The 23,584-nt window shown below is 47.2% G+C and overlaps 1 protein-coding gene across 2 annotated transcripts in view; it reads right to left on the bottom strand.

Annotated features, from left to right (window-relative positions):
* The window catches only part of satb2 (SATB homeobox 2), a 48,226-nt gene that overhangs the window by 22,254 nt on the left and 2,388 nt on the right, over window positions 1–23,584 (bottom strand). The window contains exons 2-4 of one of the 2 annotated variants that reach the window (XM_066687969.1): window positions 21,719–22,160; window positions 4,723–4,935; window positions 495–671 (exon numbers count right to left, since the gene is read on the bottom strand). In XM_066687969.1, the coding sequence (XP_066544066.1) occupies window positions 495–671; window positions 4,723–4,891 (346 nt within the window). In that variant the 5' untranslated portion in view covers window positions 4,892–4,935; window positions 21,719–22,160. Of the gene's footprint in view, window positions 1–494; window positions 672–4,722; window positions 4,936–21,718; window positions 22,428–23,584 lie in introns of those variants that run through there. The other variant, XM_066687968.1, reaches the window with a different exon arrangement.

Here is a 23,584-nt window from a genome sequence, read left to right as displayed (position 1 = left end):
TGCAGAATGTGGACACCACCGTTCCGGAACCCCCACGCATTCTGCCGAGAGAGACGCACTGGCAGGGCGAGTGAGACAGGTCTGAACTTCCTGTCTCTCTCTCTCTCTCTCCCTCCCTCCCACATGTAAAGACACAAACTGACACTCTTACTCACAAACACACACACTCACACTTTCCTTTATCCTGGTACAGTCTCTCTCTCTCTCTCTCTCCCTCCCACATGTAAAGACACAAACCCTGACACTCACACTCTCACTATCTCTCACACACACACAATCTCTCTCTCTCCTTCTCTCTCTCTCTCTCTCTCTCTTACACACACACACACACACACACTCACACACTCACACACTCACACTTTCCTTTATCCTGTACAGTCAGGGGAAAACAATTTCAACTTAGGAGAAAGGCTTTTCATCTCTCTCTCTCTCTCTTTCTCTCTCTCTCCCTCCCTCCACCCATCCCTCTCTCCCCATCCCTCCCTCTCTCTCACCCTGGGCCTGGGCGGCGGAGCTGTGCGAGTACCCCAGGGCCAGCAGAGCAGTCTCCACCAGGTGTGTGAACAGCACGTCCTTGCGCACCAACACAAACTCGCCGTGCTCCTCGCGGCCGTCCGCCTCCCCCCCGCCGTCCGCCTGCTCCACCACGCAGAACACTGGGATCATCAGGCCTGGGGGAGAGAGAGGGAGTTTAAATGTTATGATTTTTTACAGACAGTCGCTGTTTATTTTAACTTCATTAGCTTTGATCTGATCTTTACTGTTATTTTGTTGTTATTTGAGATAGAGCACCTTTGACTTGAACGAGAAAAGAGAGGGAGAGAGAGAAGATGGCTGGAAGGGAAAGAGGGAGAGAGAGAGACAGAGAGGTGTGCACAGTCTCTGACACTGATCCACACACCTCGCGGCCTCATGAGAATAAGATCTGGAGAGAAAGAGAGAGAGATGGGGGGTGGTGACAGAGAGCAACAGACCGCACTGTATTGTGATGTTGACCCCACGGGCACTCTGAGTCACACACCCCAGTGACCGTGCGAATCATAGCACAGCAGTGTGTTGTTTAATGGCACAGCACACTGATAATCCAGCCATCTCTGCCCACACTGTTTTAAACTCTCCCTGAGGCTCGAGTACAGCACAGAGAGAGAGAGAGAGAGAGAGAAAGAGAGAGAGAGAGAGGGGGGGGGTGGAAGTCACTGAGCAGTGACACTGACAGTGACTTTCTCTAATGCACTACAGGTCACGGCTGCTGTAGCACTGCCTCACTGCAGGGTAGAAATCTCACACTCTGCCCCGCCTTCACACCCTGCAGGTAAAGAGCAGCCGCCGCCCCACGGGGCTCTTTTTACAAACAGCTCTGAGCGCAGCAGTTAAAGACACAGCAAGTGTACTGTGCAGACACACACACAGACACACACACATTCCCGTCACGTAACGTCAACGCGCAAGGCTGGTGGCCGGCAGTTACACAGCGCACAGCACTTCCTGCAGGCACACAGGGAGCTCTGGTTACTGTCCTGACTGGAGCGCACACTTTCGCTCTCTCTCTCTCTCTCTCCCTCTGTCTCTCTCAGAGACATCTACAGCACTGTAAGGTCTTTTGCAGATCATGACATAAGACATCCTCTTGTTCGATTCCAGGGTCTGTGTGAAACTGTGCTGGCTGGGAGCTACTGGGCTGGAACACAAGCTAGGAGTGACACTGAGGCGCTCAGCTGAGGGTCCCGGCACAGTCCAGTTGAGCACAGCCCAGCACAGCCCAGTCCAGTCCAATGCAGCACAGTCCAGTCCAGCCCATATCTGCACAGCCCAGCCCAGTCCAGTCCAATGCAATGCAGTCCAGCTCACACAGAGCCAGGGGGGGTATGTGCAATCGGGGGCCCAGGCCTCCAGTCCACAGGGTATCCTGGTTTTCATTCCACCCTGAGCTCTAAATTGCCTAATTGATGTGGTTATTTGCTCAATTGCCCCAGATTAACCCCTCTCCGCCCCAGGTCTTCAGCTGCTGCTGATTCACAGACCCTGTGAAAACCTGCTGGACTGCTGGAGAATCCCCCCCCCTCCCACACACACACACACAAACACTCACACACTTACATACACACAGCCACAAACACACAATCAGCACTGCCCAAGAGAGAGAGAGAGAGAGAGAGAGAGGGAGGGAGAAGACAGACATGGCTGCTTAGCGAGCTTGTACAGAAGCAGAGTTAATTAAATTGATTAAAGCGGCTCCAGTGCAGATTACTGCGATCAGCTCTTCAGAAGATTTCTCAGAAGCTACGTTATTATGTTTGCCAGACAAAAAACAACAACAGCAAACACAAATAACTGATCCAAACCAAGCACACAAGCCAGTCTGGGCAGAGGCCGTGTCATTCAGCCCAGCAATGAACTGGGCTCCTCAGCCCCCAACACGCCACTCCTCCGACACTGGCCACTCCCCCTGTGCCGCCCACTGCCCGGCCTCGCCCACAGTGACGCCACAAAGATGGCAGTACATGGAAGCGCACTATGGTACTACAGCGCAGTGTGGTACAGTGCAGTGGAGTGCAGTCTGGTGCAGTTATGTGATAGAGAACATTGCAGTGCAGCGCAGGACAGTACAGTATGTGTAGTAGAGTGCAGTACAGTGCAGTGCAGTATGTGTGGAAAAATGCAGTACGGTGCAGTGTGTGTGGTAGAGTGCAGCACAGTGCAGTATAGGTGTTGTACAGTGCAGTATGTGTGGTAGAGTGCAATACATGCGGTAGAGTGCAGTATAGGTGTGGTAGAGTGCAGTATGTGTGGTAGAGTGCAGTATGTGTGGTAGAGTGCAGTATAGGTGTGGTAGAGTGCAGTATGTGTGGTAGAGTGCAGTATAGGTGTGGTAGAGTGCAGTATGTGTGGTAGAGTGCAGTATGTGTGGTAGAGTGCAGTATAGGTGTGGTAGAGTGCAGTATGTGTGGTAGAGTGCAGTATAGGTGTGGTAGAGTGCAGTATAGGTGTGGTAGAGTGCAGTATGTGTGGTAGAGTGCAGTATAGGTGTGGTAGAGTGCAGTATGTGTGGTAGAGTGCAGTATAGGTGTGGTAGAGTGCAGTATGTGTGGTTAGGCCAGTCCAATCCCCTGCACAGAGAGCAGCGCTGGAGCCTCGACTACCTACTAATTTTAGTCCTAAAAAAAAACAAGGAAGGAATAAAAGAGCAGAATAATCCCACCCTCGACACTAATAATAAAAACAGAGTGAAATGAGAGGGAGCCCCCCTAGCCCCCCTGTTTTAATCAGTCAATTCCTATATTTCTATTTCCTCCCCATTAATCATGCCTCCAGCCCAGCGCGGCGTTATGGAGTGAATTACAGAGTGCCGGTCTGTGCCAATTCAAGTAAGTGAATTTCCCCCAACAGGGAAATATAACTGTCAACACCGAGCAGCTCTCAGCGGCTCTCTCTCTCTCTCTCTCTCTCTCTCTCTCTCTCTCTCTCTCTCTCTCTCTTTTCTCACCACCCTCTGTTCTCTCTCTCGCTCTGCCTCTCCCCCACATCTCTCTTTCTCTCCCTCCCTCCTCTCTCTGTCTTAAAAAAATCTCCCTCCCAAACTCACTGCTTCATTCTCTCTCTCTTTCTCTCACCATCATCCTCTGCCCTCAACCTCTCTCTCCAGTCTCTCCATTCATGTCCAAGTTCTCTCCTTTCCTCTCCAGCCATCCTTCCCTCACCCCATCCTTCCATTTCGCTCGAGTCCGAGCTCTCGGCCGGCCAGGTGACCGTGCCCCGGTGAGGCGGCCCCCGCAGCAGTACGGCACGGCGCTCCCCAGCCCCGCGCAGAGCTGCCCCGGCCCTGACAGCAGCGAGGGGAGGATGATGGATGGGGGGGAGGCCGCTCACTGACTTTGCCGCACATTATGTGTGAGGTTATTGCCGTTATGCAATCAAGTCACAATTACTCTGCTAATTAAAAACAGTTTTGAGCTTAATTGTGACCATCAAATCCAACATGAGAATGTGGCGACATGTGAATAACTCCCCCGTCTCTAACACCCCCCGACTCCTCTATCTGCCCCTCTCTAGCAGTGCTGTCAGTGTGCAGCGCAGGTCCTGACACGTCACGCGCCTCCCTCCCGCAGGTTCCTGCAGTTCAGCTCGGTGATGCAGCACCTGTCGACGGTCCGGGCCCGTCTGTGACCTCACTGACAGCGCAGCAGCTGCAGGCGCTGAACCTGCTCTGTGCCGAACTCCGCTGTCCACACTGTACCCCACCCTGCTGTCCATACCGTGCCAGAGTGTACTGTGCGGCCCCTCAGTGCACGGCGCTGTGCTGTGTGGTTCTGTGTTCTGCTGTGTGTGTGTGTGGTTGGCTCCCCGCTGTTGCAGGGGGCTACTCTGTGGTCCGCCAGAGAGAAACAATGCCGTACAGTAGAGTTCAGTGCTGTATGATGCAGTGCAGTACTACAGTACAGCTTCGCTAAAAATGCATTAAACCCCCCACACACAGAGACGCACACAGAGACACACACAGTGCAGTAAAATCCCAGCAACGTGTCCCTCGCAATCAATCATTCGACAAAATCTGTACATAACTAAAGGGATCTGGTTGTAATTACACTGCACTGTGCTGTATCTCATCGCACTGCACTGTCATGCACTGCTCATTGCCGCGCTGCACTGTGAGGGTGTGTGTGTATGATTGTGTGTGTGAGTGAGTGTCCCCCCCCCACTCTCTCGCGGCCCGGCGGGTGTCACCTCCGAGGGGCCTCAGGGGGGCTCCGTTGAGGCGGATGCGCGGTCCCGGGGGGTTCCCGTTCTGCTCCAGGCGGCTCATCTTCCCCGGCGGGGGGGCGGTGAGGTCGGGGCTGCTACCCCTGCGCTCTGGACTGTCCCGCAGACGGGGGCTCTCACTGCGGCGCTCCATCCCCCGCCAGCCAGCAGGGGGGGCTCCCACCAGAGGGTACGGGCCTGCGGAGAGAGAGGGGGACAGGTGAGGGACGGGCGAGGGTGTGAATTAACTCAGGTACTGGGAGATACAGACACAGATGCACAGGAACAATCAGGACAATGGGTGTCCCCTGTGCCCAGTCTCCCGGCCCCAGACACCCGGTGCAGTCCAGCCCAGTCCAGCCCAATCCAGTCTTGTACTATTGTAATCTCCCTCGCCCACACTCACTTAAAATACATTTTTCATTTTGAAACAGCCACTATAAAAACAAATCCCGTCTTCAGAAAGCCACCAAAAATCTCTCTCTCTCTGTCTCTCTCCCTCTCCCTCTCTGTCCCCCTCTTTTTCAATTTTAAAACAAGTCAGTGAATTAAAACCAGTTCAGCCCTGAATGTGATAAGGGCTGTCTGTGCCGGTGAGGAGATAAATCTCATCCTGGGATCGGGGACCTCCGCAGGGAGACACTGTGGCTCAGGGCCAAAGCCGACACTGCGCGGCTCCGAACACATCGCTGGTGCGACACTCACAATACATCTGACAGCGAGAGCCAGCAGTAGCAGCAGCAGTAGCAAGAGCGGTGGCAGTAGCAAAAACCCTAAATGGAATTAAGCGTTTATCCAGAGAATTACTTCAGACAATAACTAAGAGACAAAACTCGGGCAAAATCTTGAAAACAGGAGTCAGTTCTTTACACAGAGAAGTGTGTGTGTGTGTGTGTGTGAGTGTGTGTGTGCATCTGCGTGTGTGCGTGTGTGTGTGCGTGTGTGCGTGTGTGTGTGTTTGTAGGGGGCGGTGACTTTTGTTTGTTTTGTTTTTAACTGATTAAATACTAGGCTCATTTATTTTGCACCTTGGCTTTGGTCTATTTCCCTTTTTCTCGCCTTTGCTACTAAGACCCGAGTGCGAGGGCGCCGGTCTCCCTGTCCCGTCCCGGAGCGGCACACTGCAGCTGATTCAGCAAAGTCCAACAGTACCGACGTGTCCCCGTCCATCCCTAGCGATGTGAGGCAACACACAGCCCAGTGCTTTATTTATGTATTTATTTATTTATGTAAGTATTGGTCTGCAGATCCTTTTAATTGAACCAAACCCCGTTCTATTTTGGAAGAGCAGTGTAGCGTGCATATGCAACTAATACTTATAAATCTTAACAACTTTGACTAGACGCAGTACTTTTATTTTTTCTAAACAGACAAAGGCAGAGAAGGAATCTGTTCTTAATAAACAGTTTTGCACGCATTTGGAAATGGCAGGCAGTGAATTAGTGGGCTGTGTTTCCTCCCCCTGTGCAATAATAAAGCCATTAATAGCTATAAATGAGTGCCAGCCGCGCCTGAGGAGTCACATTCACACAGGACTGTCGCCTCACGTTCGACTGTGCCGTACTGTGCTCTAGTGTACTGTCCCGTACTCTACTGTACTGGCCTCTACTGCAGTGTACTGTACTCTCTCTCTACTCTACTGCAGTGTACTGTACTGGTGTCTACTCTACTGCAGTGTACTGTACTGGTCTCTACTCTACTGTAGTGAACTGTACTCTCTCTCTACTCTACTGCAGTGAACTGTACTCTCTCTCTACTCTACTGTAGTGAACTGTACTCTCTCTCTACTCTACTGCAGTGTACTGTACTGGTCTCTACTCTACTGCAGTGTACTGTACTCTCTCTCTACTCTATGGCAGTGTACTGTACTCTCTCTCTACTCTACTGTAGTGAACTGTACTCTCTCTCTACTCTACTGTAGTGAACTGTACTCTCTCTCTACTCTACTGCAGTGTACTGTACTGGTCTCTACTCTACTGCAGTGTACTGTACTCTCTCTCTACTCTACTGCAGTGTACTGTACTGGTGTCTACTCTACTGCAGTGTACTGTACTCTCTCTCTACTCTACTGCAGTGTACTGTACTCTCTCTCTACTCTACTGCAGTGTACTGTACTGGTCTCTACTCTACTGCAGTGTACTGTACTCTCTCTCTACTCTACTGCAGTGTACTGTACTGGTCTCTACTCTACTGCAGTGTACTGTACTGGTCTCTACTCTACGGCAGTGTACTGTACTCTCTCTCTACTCTATGGCAGTGTACTGTACTGGTCTCTACTCTACGGCAGTGTACTGTACTCTCTCTCTACTCTACTGCAGTGTACTGTACTCTCTCTCTACTCTACTGCAGTGTACTGTACTGGTCTCTACTCTACTGCAGTGTACTGTACTGGTCTCTACTCTACGGCAGTGTACTGTACTCTCTCTCTACTCTATGGCAGTGTACTGTACTGGTCTCTACTCTACGGCAGTGTACTGTACTGGTCTCTACTCTACGGCAGTGTACTGTACTCTCTCTCTACTCTATGGCAGTGTACTGTACTGGTCTCTACTCTACGGCAGTGTACTGTACTCTCTCTCTACTCTACGGCAGTGTACTGTACTCTCTCTCTACTCTACAGAAATGCTCTACCCACCAGTTGCACAATGACTCTCTCACTGACAAACACACTCTCTCTCTCTCTCTCACTGACACACACAAACTGACAAACACTCTCTCATCCACATTCACAAGCCATCTCCTGTGCCACCCCCTATCTGTGTCTCTGTATCAGGTCTCTGTTATATTAACACTGAATAATTGAGAAAAACAGGTCCAGTGAGACCCCCCACCCCGTGTGTAGAGTCAGAGGAGCTGCCCTTCAGATGCACTCCCAGTAACACCAGCGAGACCAGCAGGACACAATTCTGGCACTCTGCTTAGAAATATAATAATAATAATAATAATAATAATAATAATAATAATAATAATAATATTAATAATAATAACAATAATAATAATAATAATAATAATAATGATACTGCATTTGGTACCACTTCAGAAGCTGTCTCTTTTGACGACTGTAATTGCCTGAGGAAGGTGTCTGTTAAGACATCAATAGTAATGATTTTACTGTAGATGCCGATTGTATGGATGTATATGTATATATGTGTATATAATGTATTCCCAGGGTAAAGAAACGAGGTTATGAACTGAAGCATGTACTCCGTGTCAGGGCAGAGCCTCGCCCTGTTCACCTGCGCTTCAGTTCCCACTCAGTGACAGGCCGACTCTCTCTCCCCTCCCTCTCCACACCGGCGGCGAGAGCGAGTCAAGTTCTCCAGATTAGTCCATATCAATAATGGATATGTGTTTCTTCTGTGACACTCGAGGCCATTAAACATTTACACCGGAGTATAGAGCCACGCGCCGCCACACACCACACGCCAAACGCCACGCGACTCTCACCCGAGAGCTGCTCACCCGGAGCCGTTCGTTCATGTCTGTCTTTCACTGCTTATTGATGTTTAATTGTCATTTGGGTCGGAGAAAATGGAAACTAGGGAATGTTTTTTCTTTGTGTTTTAGTTATTCATTGATTTAGCTGATACCTATAACACCGTGGAGCAAAACACTGTAGTCCGGGAAATTACTTAAGTATATTATTATTGTACTAGTTAGAGCTCATCTGGATACTGTGGACAGTTCTGGGCTCCACACTTCAAGAAAGATATCGCTGCTCTAGAGGCAGTTCAGAGGAGAGCAACCAGACTTATTCCAGGTCTGAAGGGAATGTCCTACTGAGAGACTGAGGAACTGAACCTTTTCACCCTGGAACAGAGGAGACTACGTGGGGACTTGATCCAAGTCTTCAAAATCATGAAAGGCGTCGACCACATCAAACCAGAGGAGCTTTTCCAGATCAGCAGGGACACACGCACCCGGGACACAAATGGAAATTGGGCTTCAAGGCATTCAAGACAGAAAACAGGAGACACTTCTTCACACAGAGAGGCGTCACAATCTGAACAAACTCCCCAGCGATGTGGCTGAAGAGACAATTTGGGAACATTCAAAAACAGACGGGATAGGATCCTTGATCACTTAGTTATTAATGGACACCAAACGAGCACGATGGGGCGAATGGGATCCTCTAATTTGATTATGTTCTTATGTTCTTCTTATTATTAGAAGTAGCAGAAGTAGTATCAAACAGCAGTTGTAGTAATAACAGTGACAGCAGTAGTAATAACAGCATCAACAGCACTAGTAATAGCAGTAGTAGTAGCAGAAAGAGTGTGTGTGTGTGTGTGTGTGTGTGTGTGTGTGTGTGTGTGTGTTCAGTCGGTCACGGTGGCTCAGTGACCCCCAGCCATGCCATCAGTGAGCAGCCAGACACACACACACACACACACACACACCGGCCAGGGGCATCACTGTGGCTGAGTCTCTGCACAGACTGATAACCCCTCATTACGGTCAGCAAGGTCTGTCCATCCACCCCCCCAGCCCTGAGACACCAGTGTAGGCTTCCGCCTCTCTCACTCTCTCTCTCTTTCATTATCCCTCTCTACTCCTTCACTTTCGCTCTCCCTCACAGCATGCATCTCTCTCACTCTCTCATTCTCCTCTCTCTCACTCATTCTATCCCGCTCAACTCTGCCTCTCTCTCCCCTCTCTTCTTCTCGATCCCTTTCTCTTCTCCTTGGCTCTCCCCTCACTGTCTGTCTGTCTCTCTCTCTCTCCTGTCCACTCCCTCACAGTCAGTATTATAATCACAGTGATAAGACCAGAGCAAGAGCACGTCCGAGTGCTGCTCCGGCCCTCACCGAAAAATGGCTGAAATCTCTGACTTTTAGCAGCAAAGAACTGAAATAATAAACTTTTCCGCAAACAGAAACAAACAAACTCTAAAATAATACATATATATGGACTGTTGGTCTATTTATCTATTTACTTACAGTGAGGGAAAAAAGTATTTGATCCCCTGCTGATTTTGTACGTTTGCCCACTGACAAAGAAATGATCAGTCTATCATTTTAATAGTAGGTGTATTTTAACAGTGAGAGACAGAATAACAACAACAAAATCCAGAAAAACGCATTTCAGAAAAGTTATAAATTGATTTGCATGTTAATGAGGGAAATAAGTATTTGACCCCTTCGACTTAGTACTTGGTGGCAAAACCCTTGTTGGCAATCACAGAGGTCAGACGTTTCTTGTAGTTGGCCACCAGGTTTGCACACATCTCAGGAGGGATTTTGTCCCACTCCTCTTTGCCGATCCTCTCCAAGTCATTAAGGTTTCGAGGCTGACGTTTGGCAACTGGAACCTTCAGCTCCCTCCACAGATTTTCTATGGGATTAAGGTCTGGAGACTGGCTAGGCCACTCCAGGACCTTAATGTGCTTCTTCTTGAGCCACTCCTTTGTTGCCTTGGCTGTGTGTTTTGGGTCATTGTCATGCTGGAATACCCATCCACGACCCATTTTCAATGCCCTGGCTGAGGGAAGGAGGTTCTCACCCAAGATTTGACGCTACATGGCCCCGTCCATCGTCCCTTTGATGCGGTGCAGTTGTCCTGTCCCCTTAGCAGAAAAACACCCCCAGAGCATAATGTTTCCACCTCCATGTTTGACGGTGGGGATGGTGTTCTTGGGGTCATTCCTCCTCCTCCAAACACGGCGAGTTGAGTTGATGCCAAAGAGCTCGATTTTGGTCTCATCTGACCACAACACTTTCACCCAGTTCTCCTCTGAATCATTCAGATGTTCATTGGCAAACTTCAGACGGGCCTGTACATGTGCTTTCTTGAGCAGGGGGACCTTGCGGGCGCTGCAGGATTTCAGTCCTTCACGGCGTAGTGTGTTACCAATTGTTTTCTTGGTGACTGTGGTCCCAGCTGCCTTGAGATCATTAACAAGATCCTCCCGCGTAGTTCTGGGCTGATTCCTCACCGTTCTCATGATCATTGAAACTACACGAGGTGAGATCTTGCATGGAGCCCCAGACTGAGGGAGACTGACAGTTATTTTGTGTTTCTTCCATTTGCGAATAATCGCACCAACTGTTGTCACCTTCTCACCAAGCTGCTTGGCGATGGTCTTGTAGGCCATTCCAGCCTTGTGTAGGTCTACAATCTTGTCCCTGACATCCTTGGACAGCTCTTTGGTCTTGGCCATGGTGGAGAGTTTGGAATCTGATTGATTGATTGCTTCTGTGGACAGGTGTCTTTTATACAGGTAACGAGCTGAGATTAGGAGCACTCCCTTTAAGAGAGTCTCAGCTCGTTACCTGTATAAAAGACACCTGGGAGCCAGAAATCTTGCTGATTGATAGGGGATCAAATACTTATTTCCCTCATTAACATGCAAATCAATTTATAACTTTTTTGAAATGCTTGAAATTGTTATTCTGTCTCTCACTGTTAAAATACACCTACCATTAAAATTATAGACCGATCATTTCTTTGTCAGTGGGCAAACGTACAAAATCAGCAGGGGATCAAATACTTTTTTCCCTCACTGTACTTACGTACGTACTTATTAATTTATTCATTCATTCATTCATTCATTTATTATGTGGGATTTTTCCCTTCGTGTTACCAGCATGCACTGCTCTGCACAAACATCGAGCCAGCTGTGGTCTCTACACACAGGAAGCTCAGGGTAGTAAATGGTCTGTAGCTGATCTGTGTGTAGTGGGAGGGATTGCCTGCCCAGCGAGAGAGAGAGGGAGGGAGGCAGAGAGAGAGGGAGGGAGGGAAGGAGTGGGAGGGCGATGAGATGGAGAGTGAGGGATAGAAGTACAGAGACAGAGAGAGAGAGAGAGAGAGAGAGAGAGAGAGAGAGAGAGAGGTGAGAAAAGGTGAGCGAGAGGTAAAGAAAGAGAATAGGGGGCGGAGGTGGAGAAAAGGCTGGGCAGAGGGAGACTCTTGACTGTGTCTGCGAATGCTTTGGCAACCCTTGTGTAAACTTGTCATGCCAATAAAGCTGGTTTTGAATCTGAATTTGAACATTCCAGACCCTCGCGCTCAGGGGGTCTCAGCAGCACACATCGCCCCCCTGGGCCCTGAGCAACGGCCCTACTGCACTCCCTGTGAGAGTGAGAGTGAGAGGGTGAGTGTCAGTGTGTGCGTGTGTGTGTGTGTGTGTGCATGTACGTGTGTCGGGGGGGTGGGGAGGGAGGAGCCGCGCTGCTTGCGAACATGTTGAGCTCTCTCTCGTAAACTTCAAATCCTCTAATAAAAGATAAGTGTCTCACAGCAGGTCTGTGAAACTCAGCACTGCACCCCTAATCGCCTGCCGGCCCTCCTTCATCAGCACTGAATACCCCCCACACACTCACACTCTCACACACACACACTGATACACACACTGATATACACACACACACCGCAGTGCTGCGAGACTCTCAATGCCAGAGTGCAACGACACCCTATGACGCTCAGCACTGGCTCACACCGACACAAAGCAGCTCAGCACACTGACACAGAGCCACATAACACTGTCCTGTCCACACTGGCCACACACACACACCACTGTCCTCTCCACACGGGACACACACACACTACACAGTCCTCTCCACACAGGACACACACAAAACACTGTCCTCTCCACAGTTGGGTTGTGCGTCACTTTTCAAACCACAGACTCATCTCGGTATATTTATTTTCTGCGCCTCTCAGGGTCGTTTCCCAGTAGCTCATATTGGACAGACAGAGACAAAGAACACCTGGACCTGTACTTCGGTTCTGTTTACTACAGAGTTTGTGCAGTTCAAAACTGAATTTCAAAAACCCAAGTGTTAATGTAGTATTTGCTAGAATGAGCCTGGCATACGTTTGCGAGGAAACAGTCCTGCAGACCACGGCCAGTGATTAATGGGCCGGTGCGTCGTGTCGTGACACCAAAATATATTGCTGCACATTAACATCCAGTTCTGTGGTGCCGCACCGCGCCGCGCTGCCAGCCCTGTGTCACAGAGCATCTGGGCCTGGGTGTCAGACTGCACACCGAGAGAGGAGAGGAGAGGGGAGGAGAGGAGAAGGAGAGAAGAGGGAGAGAGGAGGTGAGAGGAGAGGACAGGAAGAGAGAGAGCCAGCGTCGTCTCAGACTGAGCTCCACTGTGGATCTCTCCACACCGACACCGGCCACAGCGACTCAGAGTACAACACGGCTCCCATCGTGAACAGCACGGGCTATGGAGCGTGTCCACCACATGTCCGTCACTAAAACCACAGGTCAACAGCACGGGGGAGCTCACACTGACACACTCACACTCAGACTCACACACTCTTGGCTCTTGGTGACACGCAGGCAGACAGTGTTTCAGCGACCGGGCCCCGGGTCCCCACTCCGCCTCTGAGCTCATCGCCCAATCAGACTCCTTCACCAGCCTAACCACAGCCTGTGCTGAATTGCTGGTGATTTAGAGAGAGAACTTTAAACCATGCTGGACTGGACTGGACTTTCTGGCCCAGAGATGTCAGAGTTCTCCGATAAAGACAGGATATTTAGAGAGATTATTATTTTACCGAAATCAAGGCCGAACCCTGTGTTGCGTTGAGGTTGTTTGTGTGTGTTTTTGTTTCGGAATGGAAGAGTCTCAGAAATGTTGATTTAAAAATACACTAAACACTAATAATAACGTGTGCTATAGATTAGGCACGAAAGGAAAAAAATCACTTGTTTTAAAGGCACGTTTAAAGGCATGTTTTTTTTTATTCTCTTTTCAAAGTAAAACAATTTCACTCATAAAAGCATCTTTTCCGCACTCTAATAAAATGACCCGACTGCTCGGCTAATCTGCTGTTTAATTGCCCCACCACACCCTGTTTATCTGCACACAGATAGCTCTGCTGAGACAGACAGCGGCCACGGAGGAGGGCGAAAGGAAACTAAACTAGAGGGACGGGGGGATGGGGGGCAGACAGTGTGGACACGAGGATCTCCCTGGCTTTCTGTGTCCTGTTTACAGGAGGGACAAAGCCGGAGAGAGAAAGAGAAAGAGGAAAAGAAAGTGAGACAGACAGAGAGATTAAGGGAGAGAGAGGGAGAGCTCCTCTCTGCTCTGCTTCCCTGTATAACTAGAGAGAAAGAGAGAGTAGGAGAAAGAAGATAAAATAAAAGAGATATGAGTACGAACAAAGAAAGAAAGAAAGGGAGAAAGACAGAGAGAGAGACAGACAGGAAGACAGATCGATCGAGAGATAGAGAGACAGGTAGACACAGCTAGACAGATGGAAAATAAACAAAGCGATAAAGAAGTGAAAGAGAGGGAGCAATGGGAGCAAAACGAAAGGAAGAGAGAGAGAAAAGAAGAATCCGACCATTAGAAGCTCAAACCAAGCGAGTGCTGAGACCCAGTGGAGGCCGTGCGTCAGAGCGCAGTCAGAGACAGCCAGCTATAATGTCTTAATGTCTTAATGCCACCGAAGAACAAATTGAGGGGAAGGGTTTCCCGAGAGTGGCTTTGTGAATTTCCTCTCCCTGTTCCCATTTCACAGGAGTGGGGAGTAATTGAAGACAGGGCTGTCAGACTCTTGTGGACGCGCTGGGGGACTCTGGGGATCCGGCACCCAGCGCCGACTCACACAGAGCCCCGGCCGTCCACCGTCTCCAGCGGTCTCTAACGCAGGTCTGCCGAGTCCCCTCCCCTGCCTTCCCGTCCCGAACACAGAGAGGCAGTCAGAGCAGGAAAAAGGAGCCCAATCCAAATACGAGATTCGGTTTCAATGACTGGCACTCTCTCTGCGCTCGGCGTGTCAGGGCGAAATCTATTGACTTTCCCTCAGACTTGGCGGTAACACTGGCCAGACAAAAGCGTTATAATTCCTGCTTTGGGTAAAATAGGTCTGTGTGAGAGAGTGGTGAGTGTGAGAGAGAGAGAGAGAGAGTGTGTTAATGTGTGTGTAAGAGAGAGAGAGAGAGAGTGTTAATGTGTGTGTAAGAGAGAGAGAGAGAGAGTGTTAATGTGTGTGTAAGAGAGAGAGAGTGTGTTAATGTGTGTGTAAGAGAGAGAGAGTGTGTTAATGTGTGTGTAAGAGAGAGTGTGTTAATGTGTGTGTAAGAGAGAGAGAGAGGGAGTGTTAATGTGTGTGTAAGAGAGAGAGAGAGAGTGTGTTAATGTGTGTGTAAGAGAGAGAGAGAGAGAGAGAGAGAGAGTGTGTTAATGTGTGTGTAAGAGAGAGAGAGAGAGAGTGTTAATGTGTGTGTAAGAGAGAGAGAGAGAGAGAGTGTGTTAATGTGTGTGTAAGAGTGAGAGAGAGAGTGTGTTAATGTGTGTGTAAGAGAGAGAGTGTGTTCATGTGTGTGTAAGAGAGAGAGAGAGAGAGAGTGTGTTAATGTGTGTGTAAGAGAGAGAGTGTGTTAATGTGTGTGTAAGAGAGAGAGAGAGTGTGTTAATGTGTGTGTAAGAGAGAGAGTGTGTTAATGTGTGTGTAAGAGTGAGAGAGAGAGTGTGTTAATGTGTGTGTAAGAGAGAGAGTGTGTTCATGTGTGTGTAAGAGAGAGGGAGTGTGTTAATGTGTGTGTAAGAGAGAGAGAGAGTGTGTTAATGTGTGTGTAAGAGAGAGAGAGAGAGAGTGTGTTAATGTGTGTGTAAGAGAGAGAGAGAGAGAGTGTGTTAATGTGTGTGTAAGAGAGAGAGAGAGTGTGTTAATGTGTGTGTAAGAGAGAGAGAGAGAGAGTGTTAATGTGTGTGTAAGAGAGAGGGAGTGTGTGTTAATGTGTGTGTAAGAGAGAGGGAGTGTGTGTTAATGTGTGTGTAAGAGAGAGAGAGTGTGTGTGGATGTATATGAAAGTGTGTGTGTTTGAGTGAGAGAGGGAGATAGATAATAATAATAATAATAATAATAATAATAATAATAATAATAATAATAATAATAATAATAATAATAATGATCCTTCCTTGCTGGTTTACCTCCATCTTCTCGAGGTTATTGATTGAGAAAGGGGGGGACATGCAGTCGGGTGAGTCTGACAGTTTGCCTGTGATTTGGGGTCTCTGACGGCCTGCAGCCCAATCGGGAAGAGACCCCGCATCGCGCCGGGAATGCACTGACCCAGGACCGGCCTGTCCACTCTGACGGACAGCAGCGCGTTTGTACACATGGACATACCGACAGTGTGCTTTTCAAAAAGGTTAAAATAACTATTCTGTCTGTACAGTGAATTTTTTAAAAACGAATTCTGGTCAAGTAGTAAACTCTGCGACATATAGCCTGCAATGTCCTGTTTCGACCTTCTGCAAAGTAAATGCTTTGAAATCAAATCACTTAAAGACTGACGGGATATTTCTATTTATTTATCTATTTATTTGATTTTTTCGGAAAAGGCACTTTGGACAAACCACTCAGACACAGTGCAGTAGTTATTGTCGATGACTTATTAGTGCTGTCGCACAGGGATTGTGTAGTGTTGTAGAAGAACAATGGAATAAAAACAGATCATAACGTGTTCTCGTTGTATTCGTTACCGGACCATTAAGGACAGTACACTGTGTGACCCTTTGAACACAGAGACACGGGTCCCACTGCAGCGCAGCTCTTCTGCGCACGGCGCGGCGCGGCGCGCTGGATGGCTGTGGAAGCCCGGCTTCATTTATCCAACTTACCGACAGAAAAGTATACAAAATAAAAAGTCTTTCGTGCCGGAGCGTTTCGATGAAAAGAGCGTGTGTGTTGTGTCCGTCAGCTGCACCCCTGTGTGCTTGACAGTCTCGTTGCTCATATTAATGGGGCAAATCAGTCCACACACACACAACACACACGCACACACACACAACACACACGCACACACACACAACACACGCACACACACAACACACGCACACACACACACACACAACACACGCACACACACACGCACACAAACACACACACACACAACACACGCACACACACACAACACACACGCACACACACAACACACGCACACACACACACACACACACAACACACGCAGACACGCACACACACACACGCACACGCAGACACGCACACAAACACGCACACACACACACACACACACACACACACACGCAGACACACACACACACACACACACACATGACTGGGTGACCCCACTGCGCCACAAGTGTCCCGACTGAGGATCTGTGTGCTTCGGCCTGTTCTGCCAGTTAATAGATATTTCATTATGTTATAGTTTCTTAACATGCAATTCGATTCAATTTCATTTAACATTTTTCACATATCTCTCTCAGGACACAATGTTTTCCTAGCTTAAATAAAAATACGAAATAATAAATGGTAGAGGGTAAAATATATATTCAGAAAAACATATTTGTATATATATATATATGTGTGTGTGAAGTATTAAAACCTTGCTACCGGATTTTAGTGGAATTAAAAATAATACATCTGACAAACTCACTGTATCCTGCGGCTTTAGGTCGCTCGGTAGCCGAGTTGCACTGAAGATGCGCTTTATCCTGCGGCCGCCGCACAAACCCGCACTTCTCGGGGAAAGTTCCCGGCTAATTAAACTGCTAATTTATTACCGAATGGAAAACCTTTCTGACAATAATGTTTTTTCAAAGGGAACCCCGTGGCCAGTGGCCGGGCCGGTGTCTGGACACTGACCTGCACAGTGTGATGTTCAAATTAGAAAAACACATTTTTATGGCGCTCAAATTAAACAGCAGCACGCCAGAGCGCTTTGTGGAACAGAGTTGCATAAGAGAGACATAACTGAAATTAATGATTTTTCAAGTTTCGTGTTTCAAGTTTTGATTTGCCTGTAAAGTGCGTCTGCAGGCCTCTTCGTATATCTGCATCTTTCTAATAGCTCGGATTTCTGTATGTGTGTATGTATGTATATATATATATATATATATATATATATATATATATATATATATATATATATATATATATATATATATATATAGCTACCTGAATAAGTATAATTCGCTTTACAAAAATATATACAAATAAAAAGGTTAGTTTTCAAAGTTAGTCCTGTGTGGAATATTCTGGTGCCTTATTTCTGTTACTGGTGCTTATTGTTACGCATGTATTTAAATTAATACCTGTTGAAAAGTTTACATTTCGGAATGTATTTATTTTACAGAGTAAAACACGAAGTTTGAAATGTGCTGCAGGGTCTGTGCCTGCTGTTTGTGGGAGGGTTTGATGTTTTTTGTGGTCCGACATGTCTCTATACTGGTCAGTCTAAGTGAAGGAGCCGAGACACTAATGAAAATGCAATGCAATGCAAACAAACACACAGACACAAAACTGCAAAAACAGACAAAAACAGACAAACTCAAACTGTCGCACCTGAATACAGACACACACCTCGCGAGAGCGGACTGATCCCGGCGATGCATGCTGTCTGTGTGTGTGTGTGTATAAATGTACATAGACGTATGTATACAGGTAGAAAGTTGTATGAAGTTATGTTTTTTTTTTTTGTGTATGCTGTTTTGTTAATATTATTATTATTATTATTATTATTATTATTATTATTATTATTTTACTTTGTTCGTATTTAGTATAATTATCTCATTTAATATATGTGAAACCAAGATAAAATCGCTACCCATTATAATTTGTGATGTGTTTTTAAAAAACTGTGCACCGTGCAACTACAACCGCTCTACTACTACTGCAACATTAATAATAATAACATTAATAATAATAATAATAATAATAATAATAATAACAATAATAATAATAATAATAATAATAATAATAATAGCATTGACATATATATAACATGATATATGTATGTGTGTGTGTATATATATATATATATATATATATTCTTGTTCTAATTTAAACACATTTAATTTAGATTTGATTTCCAAAGATGGCGTTATTAAATAATAAACACCCGCAGCGCCCGGGGCACAGATGAGGCTGAGATCTGAAGACAAACCCCCCAGTGCGCTTCATCCACACGCGGGCCCCGCAGCACACAGCGCCTCGGAAAGCACACACTGCTGCCGGCTGTGCAGGACTGGCACCAGGACCAGGCCCAGGAACACTGTGCCACTGGACAGCCCTGCTCAGACCCCGGGCAGCGGAGTGTCACCTGTGCGAGCGGGTCTGCAAAAGTGGCAAAATCATGGTTTGCAAAGTATCTTTTTAAAAACCTCCGTTAGGCCAATTAATCTCCCTTCAGGCGGTACTCTAAACCCAAATGTGTAAACTTGAACACGTTCTGTTTGCAAAAGAACACAGACATTTGTGTTAAAATTCACCAAAGCACAACACAATAATGTGTCTTTTTAACACAAGTCTGTGCGATTGTGTTGTAATGCTGTGCATTTTAACAGTTGAGTTGTCCTTGAACAAACACATAATGCGTTCAATTTAACACAACAGTTCCAAGAGTGTAATTATTTCAAATCACGAGTCCATTTTCTGCCCATTTAAAGCGATCAGTTCATCGATAGACGTTTAAAACGCACTTTTCCTGAAAGTGAAACCTTGAGAAAGCCGTGCAGTCGGGTAGGTAGAGCCTATATATTATAATATCAGGTATATACACTATAATAGCAGCAACATATACTATTATAATATCACGCCACTCGTCCCAGAGAAATTGAACAAACACCCGCAGCCAACGGGCCGGTAGAAACAGGCCCTCTGTGATATTATTTTAAAGAGCCTTTGGATGAATTAGCGATGGGCGATTTGTAATTGAAAAAGGACAGCAATAAGAAAACACGAAGAGACGTCGCTGGCGTGCAGCAGGCCTGGCAGCACCGGTACCAGCACCCCGGCCTGCCTGCAGGTTCGGCACTGGGCTTGAGATAATAATGCACGGACACATGCATATTTGATCTATTACTAAGTTGTTACCGGTAACATTTAAAAAGATATGTTTTAATTTTGGAAGTTGAGAATATGTAAGTAACAAAGCTTCCGCTGCTGCGGTGAGAGAGTGCGGAGCCCGGTCCCTCCGCGCCGCCGCGCTGCTGGCAGTCTCTCCCGCAGGAAACGCGGCTCTGCCCCCGGCCTGCCTGCGCGGCCGCCCCGCTGCGGGCTGTGCGACCGGTTCATTCTCTGCCCCTCTGTATCGCACGGCCCTGGCCCGGACTCTGGGGGCCGAAGCAGTAATCTGCGCCCCGGACGCTCTCGCAGGCCACGGACACCACATGCCTGGGTATGCCGTTTCATTGCAATCTGTCCGTTTTTATCTTTTATTTTGTATGTATTTCGTTTAAAATATTGAACACACAAGTGAAAGCGTGCAGCCTGCACTGATGTGCATTATTAGACAAAGTGTGCAGGGGCTCAATATACACTTCAGACCCGCAGCCGCGACAGAGTTTGAACTTGTGTGGTTGCCTTCAGATCCCGAAACAATTCTGTACCAAAACAGGCTTGTAAAATCCAATGGTTTAAAATACATTAACTGCTATATTATTATTTGTATTCTTCTTATTATTATTATAACAATAATAATTATTAATAATAATAACAACAATAATTATTCTTAATAATAATTATTATTAATAATAATAATAATAATAATAATAATAATAATAATAATAATAATAACAACAACAACGACAATTATTATGATTGTGATTATTTGATGATCATTACAGTTGTGATGCTGTTGTCGGTATTATGATGATGATTGCAGCTGCTCCGGGGAGCTGTGGGTGAGGTGTGTGCTGTGGGGGTGGGGGTACAGCTGGGTGCCGAGCTGTGCTGCCGCTCCAGTTGGGCGGAATCAGAGAAACTACCGGCCCGGGTCACCGCACAGCCCCGCACGACCACGCACCATCCGCATCATCTCTTACTGCTGCCGATATCAGCACAGCCCGTGAACTATAACCCTGCGCCACTCGCACCGCCAGACCCGGGGCCATGTTGTGCCGAACAGGGAAGAAACCCGAGAGGGAACGAAGCCAGAGAGACATGAGAGAAAAGAGAGATGAATCCCTGTCAGCCACCGGATTCACCGCACTGGCACTGCTTTGAATCAGAACCACAATCATAATAATAATACTACTACTAATAATAATAATAATCATAATCATAATAATACAAATAAAAGCTATTATTATTAGTATTATTATGAATATTATTATTATTATTATTATTAATAATAATAATACAAGCTATTATTATTATTCATTATATTAATACAAGCTAATATTAAACATGATTATAATAGCTATAATGATAATTATTAATAACTGATATTATTAATAATAACATTAATAATATAAATGTTGTTTTCATAGTTTCAATATAATTTAATGTTAAGTATTTAATCACGTTAACAAATGCGCGCCATTGACTGCCGGTCTGTTGAAAGTCGCAGCTTTAACAAGTTATACAGTAAAACCACGGATAAGTTCAACTAATAAAAGTGTTGTCATTACCAGTTATAGTAATGATACTATTATTACTACTACTACTACTACTACTACTATTGCAACTACTACCACTACTACTACTACTACTACTACTACTACTACTACTACTAATAATAATAATAATAATAATAATCATCATCATCATCATCATCATCATAGTAATAATAATAATAATAATAATAATAATAATAATAATAGCAATGCCAAATTTAATCTAAGGTTACTGTCGATGCTAATCCATTTTTGCATTCAGGGAATCATATCGATTGAACACATCCAGTTTTGAATTAACTCCTATACATTATTTATCTCAATCAATAATCAATAACATTGGACATATTTGCATAAATATATATACTTGATTTTCTGTTACCATTGTAATTATTATTTTAATGATTATAGACGGGCAAGTCAAACAAACAAAATACACGAGTGAACAGACCAGCCAAGCAAACAAAACAGAAACTGCAACTATAGGAAATCACTGACAAACAGCACGACTGCACACTCACACCGACCCGGAGGGACAGAGCAGCGCAGACCCACAGCACAGCAGGGCGACCCCAGCAGCAGCCGGCGGTGCTTTTAAACGCGACCTGTCCCGCCGGAGGAGACAGCGGGCTGCGGGCACTACTTACTGGCTATGGAGTGTCTGTACCGCGGCCGGCTGGCGAGGAGGCTCTGCCCATTGATGAGAAGTATTGAATCCAGGGCTGGACTTCGGCGTGCCCGTCCGCCTGTCTCTCTGCTCCGCTCCGGGACAAGGGGGTGCTGGGGTGCGGGGAGAGGGGCCCGAGCCGGGGCTTAAGAGGTTCGGCTCCGCTCCGGCTCTCTGGGGGAGACCGGGGGAAAGCGCCGAAGTCCTCCGCTGTCCTGTGCGCCGCCGCCGGGGGGACTGACTCACTGACCCACCAACAAAGTTGCCAAAGGTCCGGCTGGCCTGGCTTCCGTGTTCCCCGCAGGACCGTGCGTCTCTCCGTGCGCCTCTGCCTGGGCTGGGCAGGGTGTCTCTGGCTCTGGCTCTGAGTGGCCCGTGGAGGGGGGGCGACGAGAGATCCTGTCCCGGTTCTGCTCTCGCACCTTTCGCAGGAACAAGCAGGAGAGAAGGGAAGACAGCATCAAAACGTGCCGTGGAGGCTGGCGTGGGGGGTGGGAGAGTGGCGGTGGTGGCGGACGATGACAAGCAAAGCGACAGGGACAGATGAACGGTTGGCTCGGTGCTCTGGACCGGACTGGGCTCGGTTCGGTTCGCGCTGTGTCCGGGATCAGCACCCCAGCGCGACACTGTGCACCCCGCAGCTGCACCCGAGCACGGACTGACACAGAGCATGAGAGACAGAGAGAGAGAGAGAGAGAGAGAGAGAGAGAGAGGAGGGGAGCAGGGAGGGAGGGAGGGAAAGAGTGTGTGTATATGTTAGAGAGAGAGAGAGAGAGAGAGAGAGAGAGGAAGCAGTGGTTATAATTATTAGTTTCGTTGAGCAATTCATTTCAAGCTTGTTTTCATTTTATTTTTACTTTTTCTATTAGGCGCACGGGTGCGTCGCTTTAACTGTGTGTTTCTACAGATCTGTGGGCTGCGGGTCCCTGGAACAGGACATGGTAAAAATAAACAGCACAGAGAGACGGGATCAGAGGGGGATAGGGCGCCCTGGTTTTGTGTCGACCTGGTGCGCCAGACACTGAAGACGTTCCGGCACTTATTACTGATAACGACACCATAAAACAGCCTAATCGAGGGTCGTGTGGGGGGGCGGGGGGTACAGGGCGTCATTATCCTCTGACCGGAACCCAACCTTGTTCTCCAGGGTGATCAGCAGAAGGACTAGCACAACAGCCAACACATGAACGGGCCCCACATGTCCACGTATTCATTGGTTAATGCATGATTACACTTTATCATAATCATTATTACTGTTGATGTTGTCGTCGTTTTTGCGGTTGTGGAAAACTTCAAGATCAAGTCCCCTCGTCTGCGCTGCCCTCGCCGTGTTAATGAGTAATAAACAGCGGATAAAGCTGCGGATCTCTCCATCGGACTGTTTTATTAGATCCCTTGTATAAATAAAACAAGTGCACTGTTAGGTAAAATTAGTTAATAATAAACCGCATTCTTGATAGACAGATGTCATTTGCTTTTAATAATTTATTAGACCAAGTTATACGGATCTGTTCCCATTCCCTGCCGGAGAGAGGGAGGACAGAGAGAGAGAGAGAGAGAGAGAGAGAGAGAGAGAGAGAGAGAGAGAGAGAGAGAGCGGGGAATGAGAAAGACATGTTCATAATTACAAAAACCTTCCCTCTTAATATTTAATAAAGCCTGCTGTGTTCTTGTTTCTCTGGATTCGTGGGATATAAACACAGGTCTGATTGAATTAGTTACAGCTGCGGGTCCCGGGTAATGTGCGGGCGAGGGGGGGAGGGACAGCAGCTCGCCGGGTTCAGCAGTCAGTCACCCCCGCACACGAGTGGGGTCCCGCCGGCCACCGTGATCTTCCTTATACTCG

The sequence above is a fragment of the Amia ocellicauda genome, chromosome 16 (assembly GCF_036373705.1).
Source record: "Amia ocellicauda isolate fAmiCal2 chromosome 16, fAmiCal2.hap1, whole genome shotgun sequence".
Lineage (NCBI taxonomy): Eukaryota > Metazoa > Chordata > Actinopteri > Amiiformes > Amiidae > Amia > Amia ocellicauda.
Note: the sequence above shows the minus strand (reverse complement) of the source record. Positions and strands in the feature narration are given on the sequence as shown.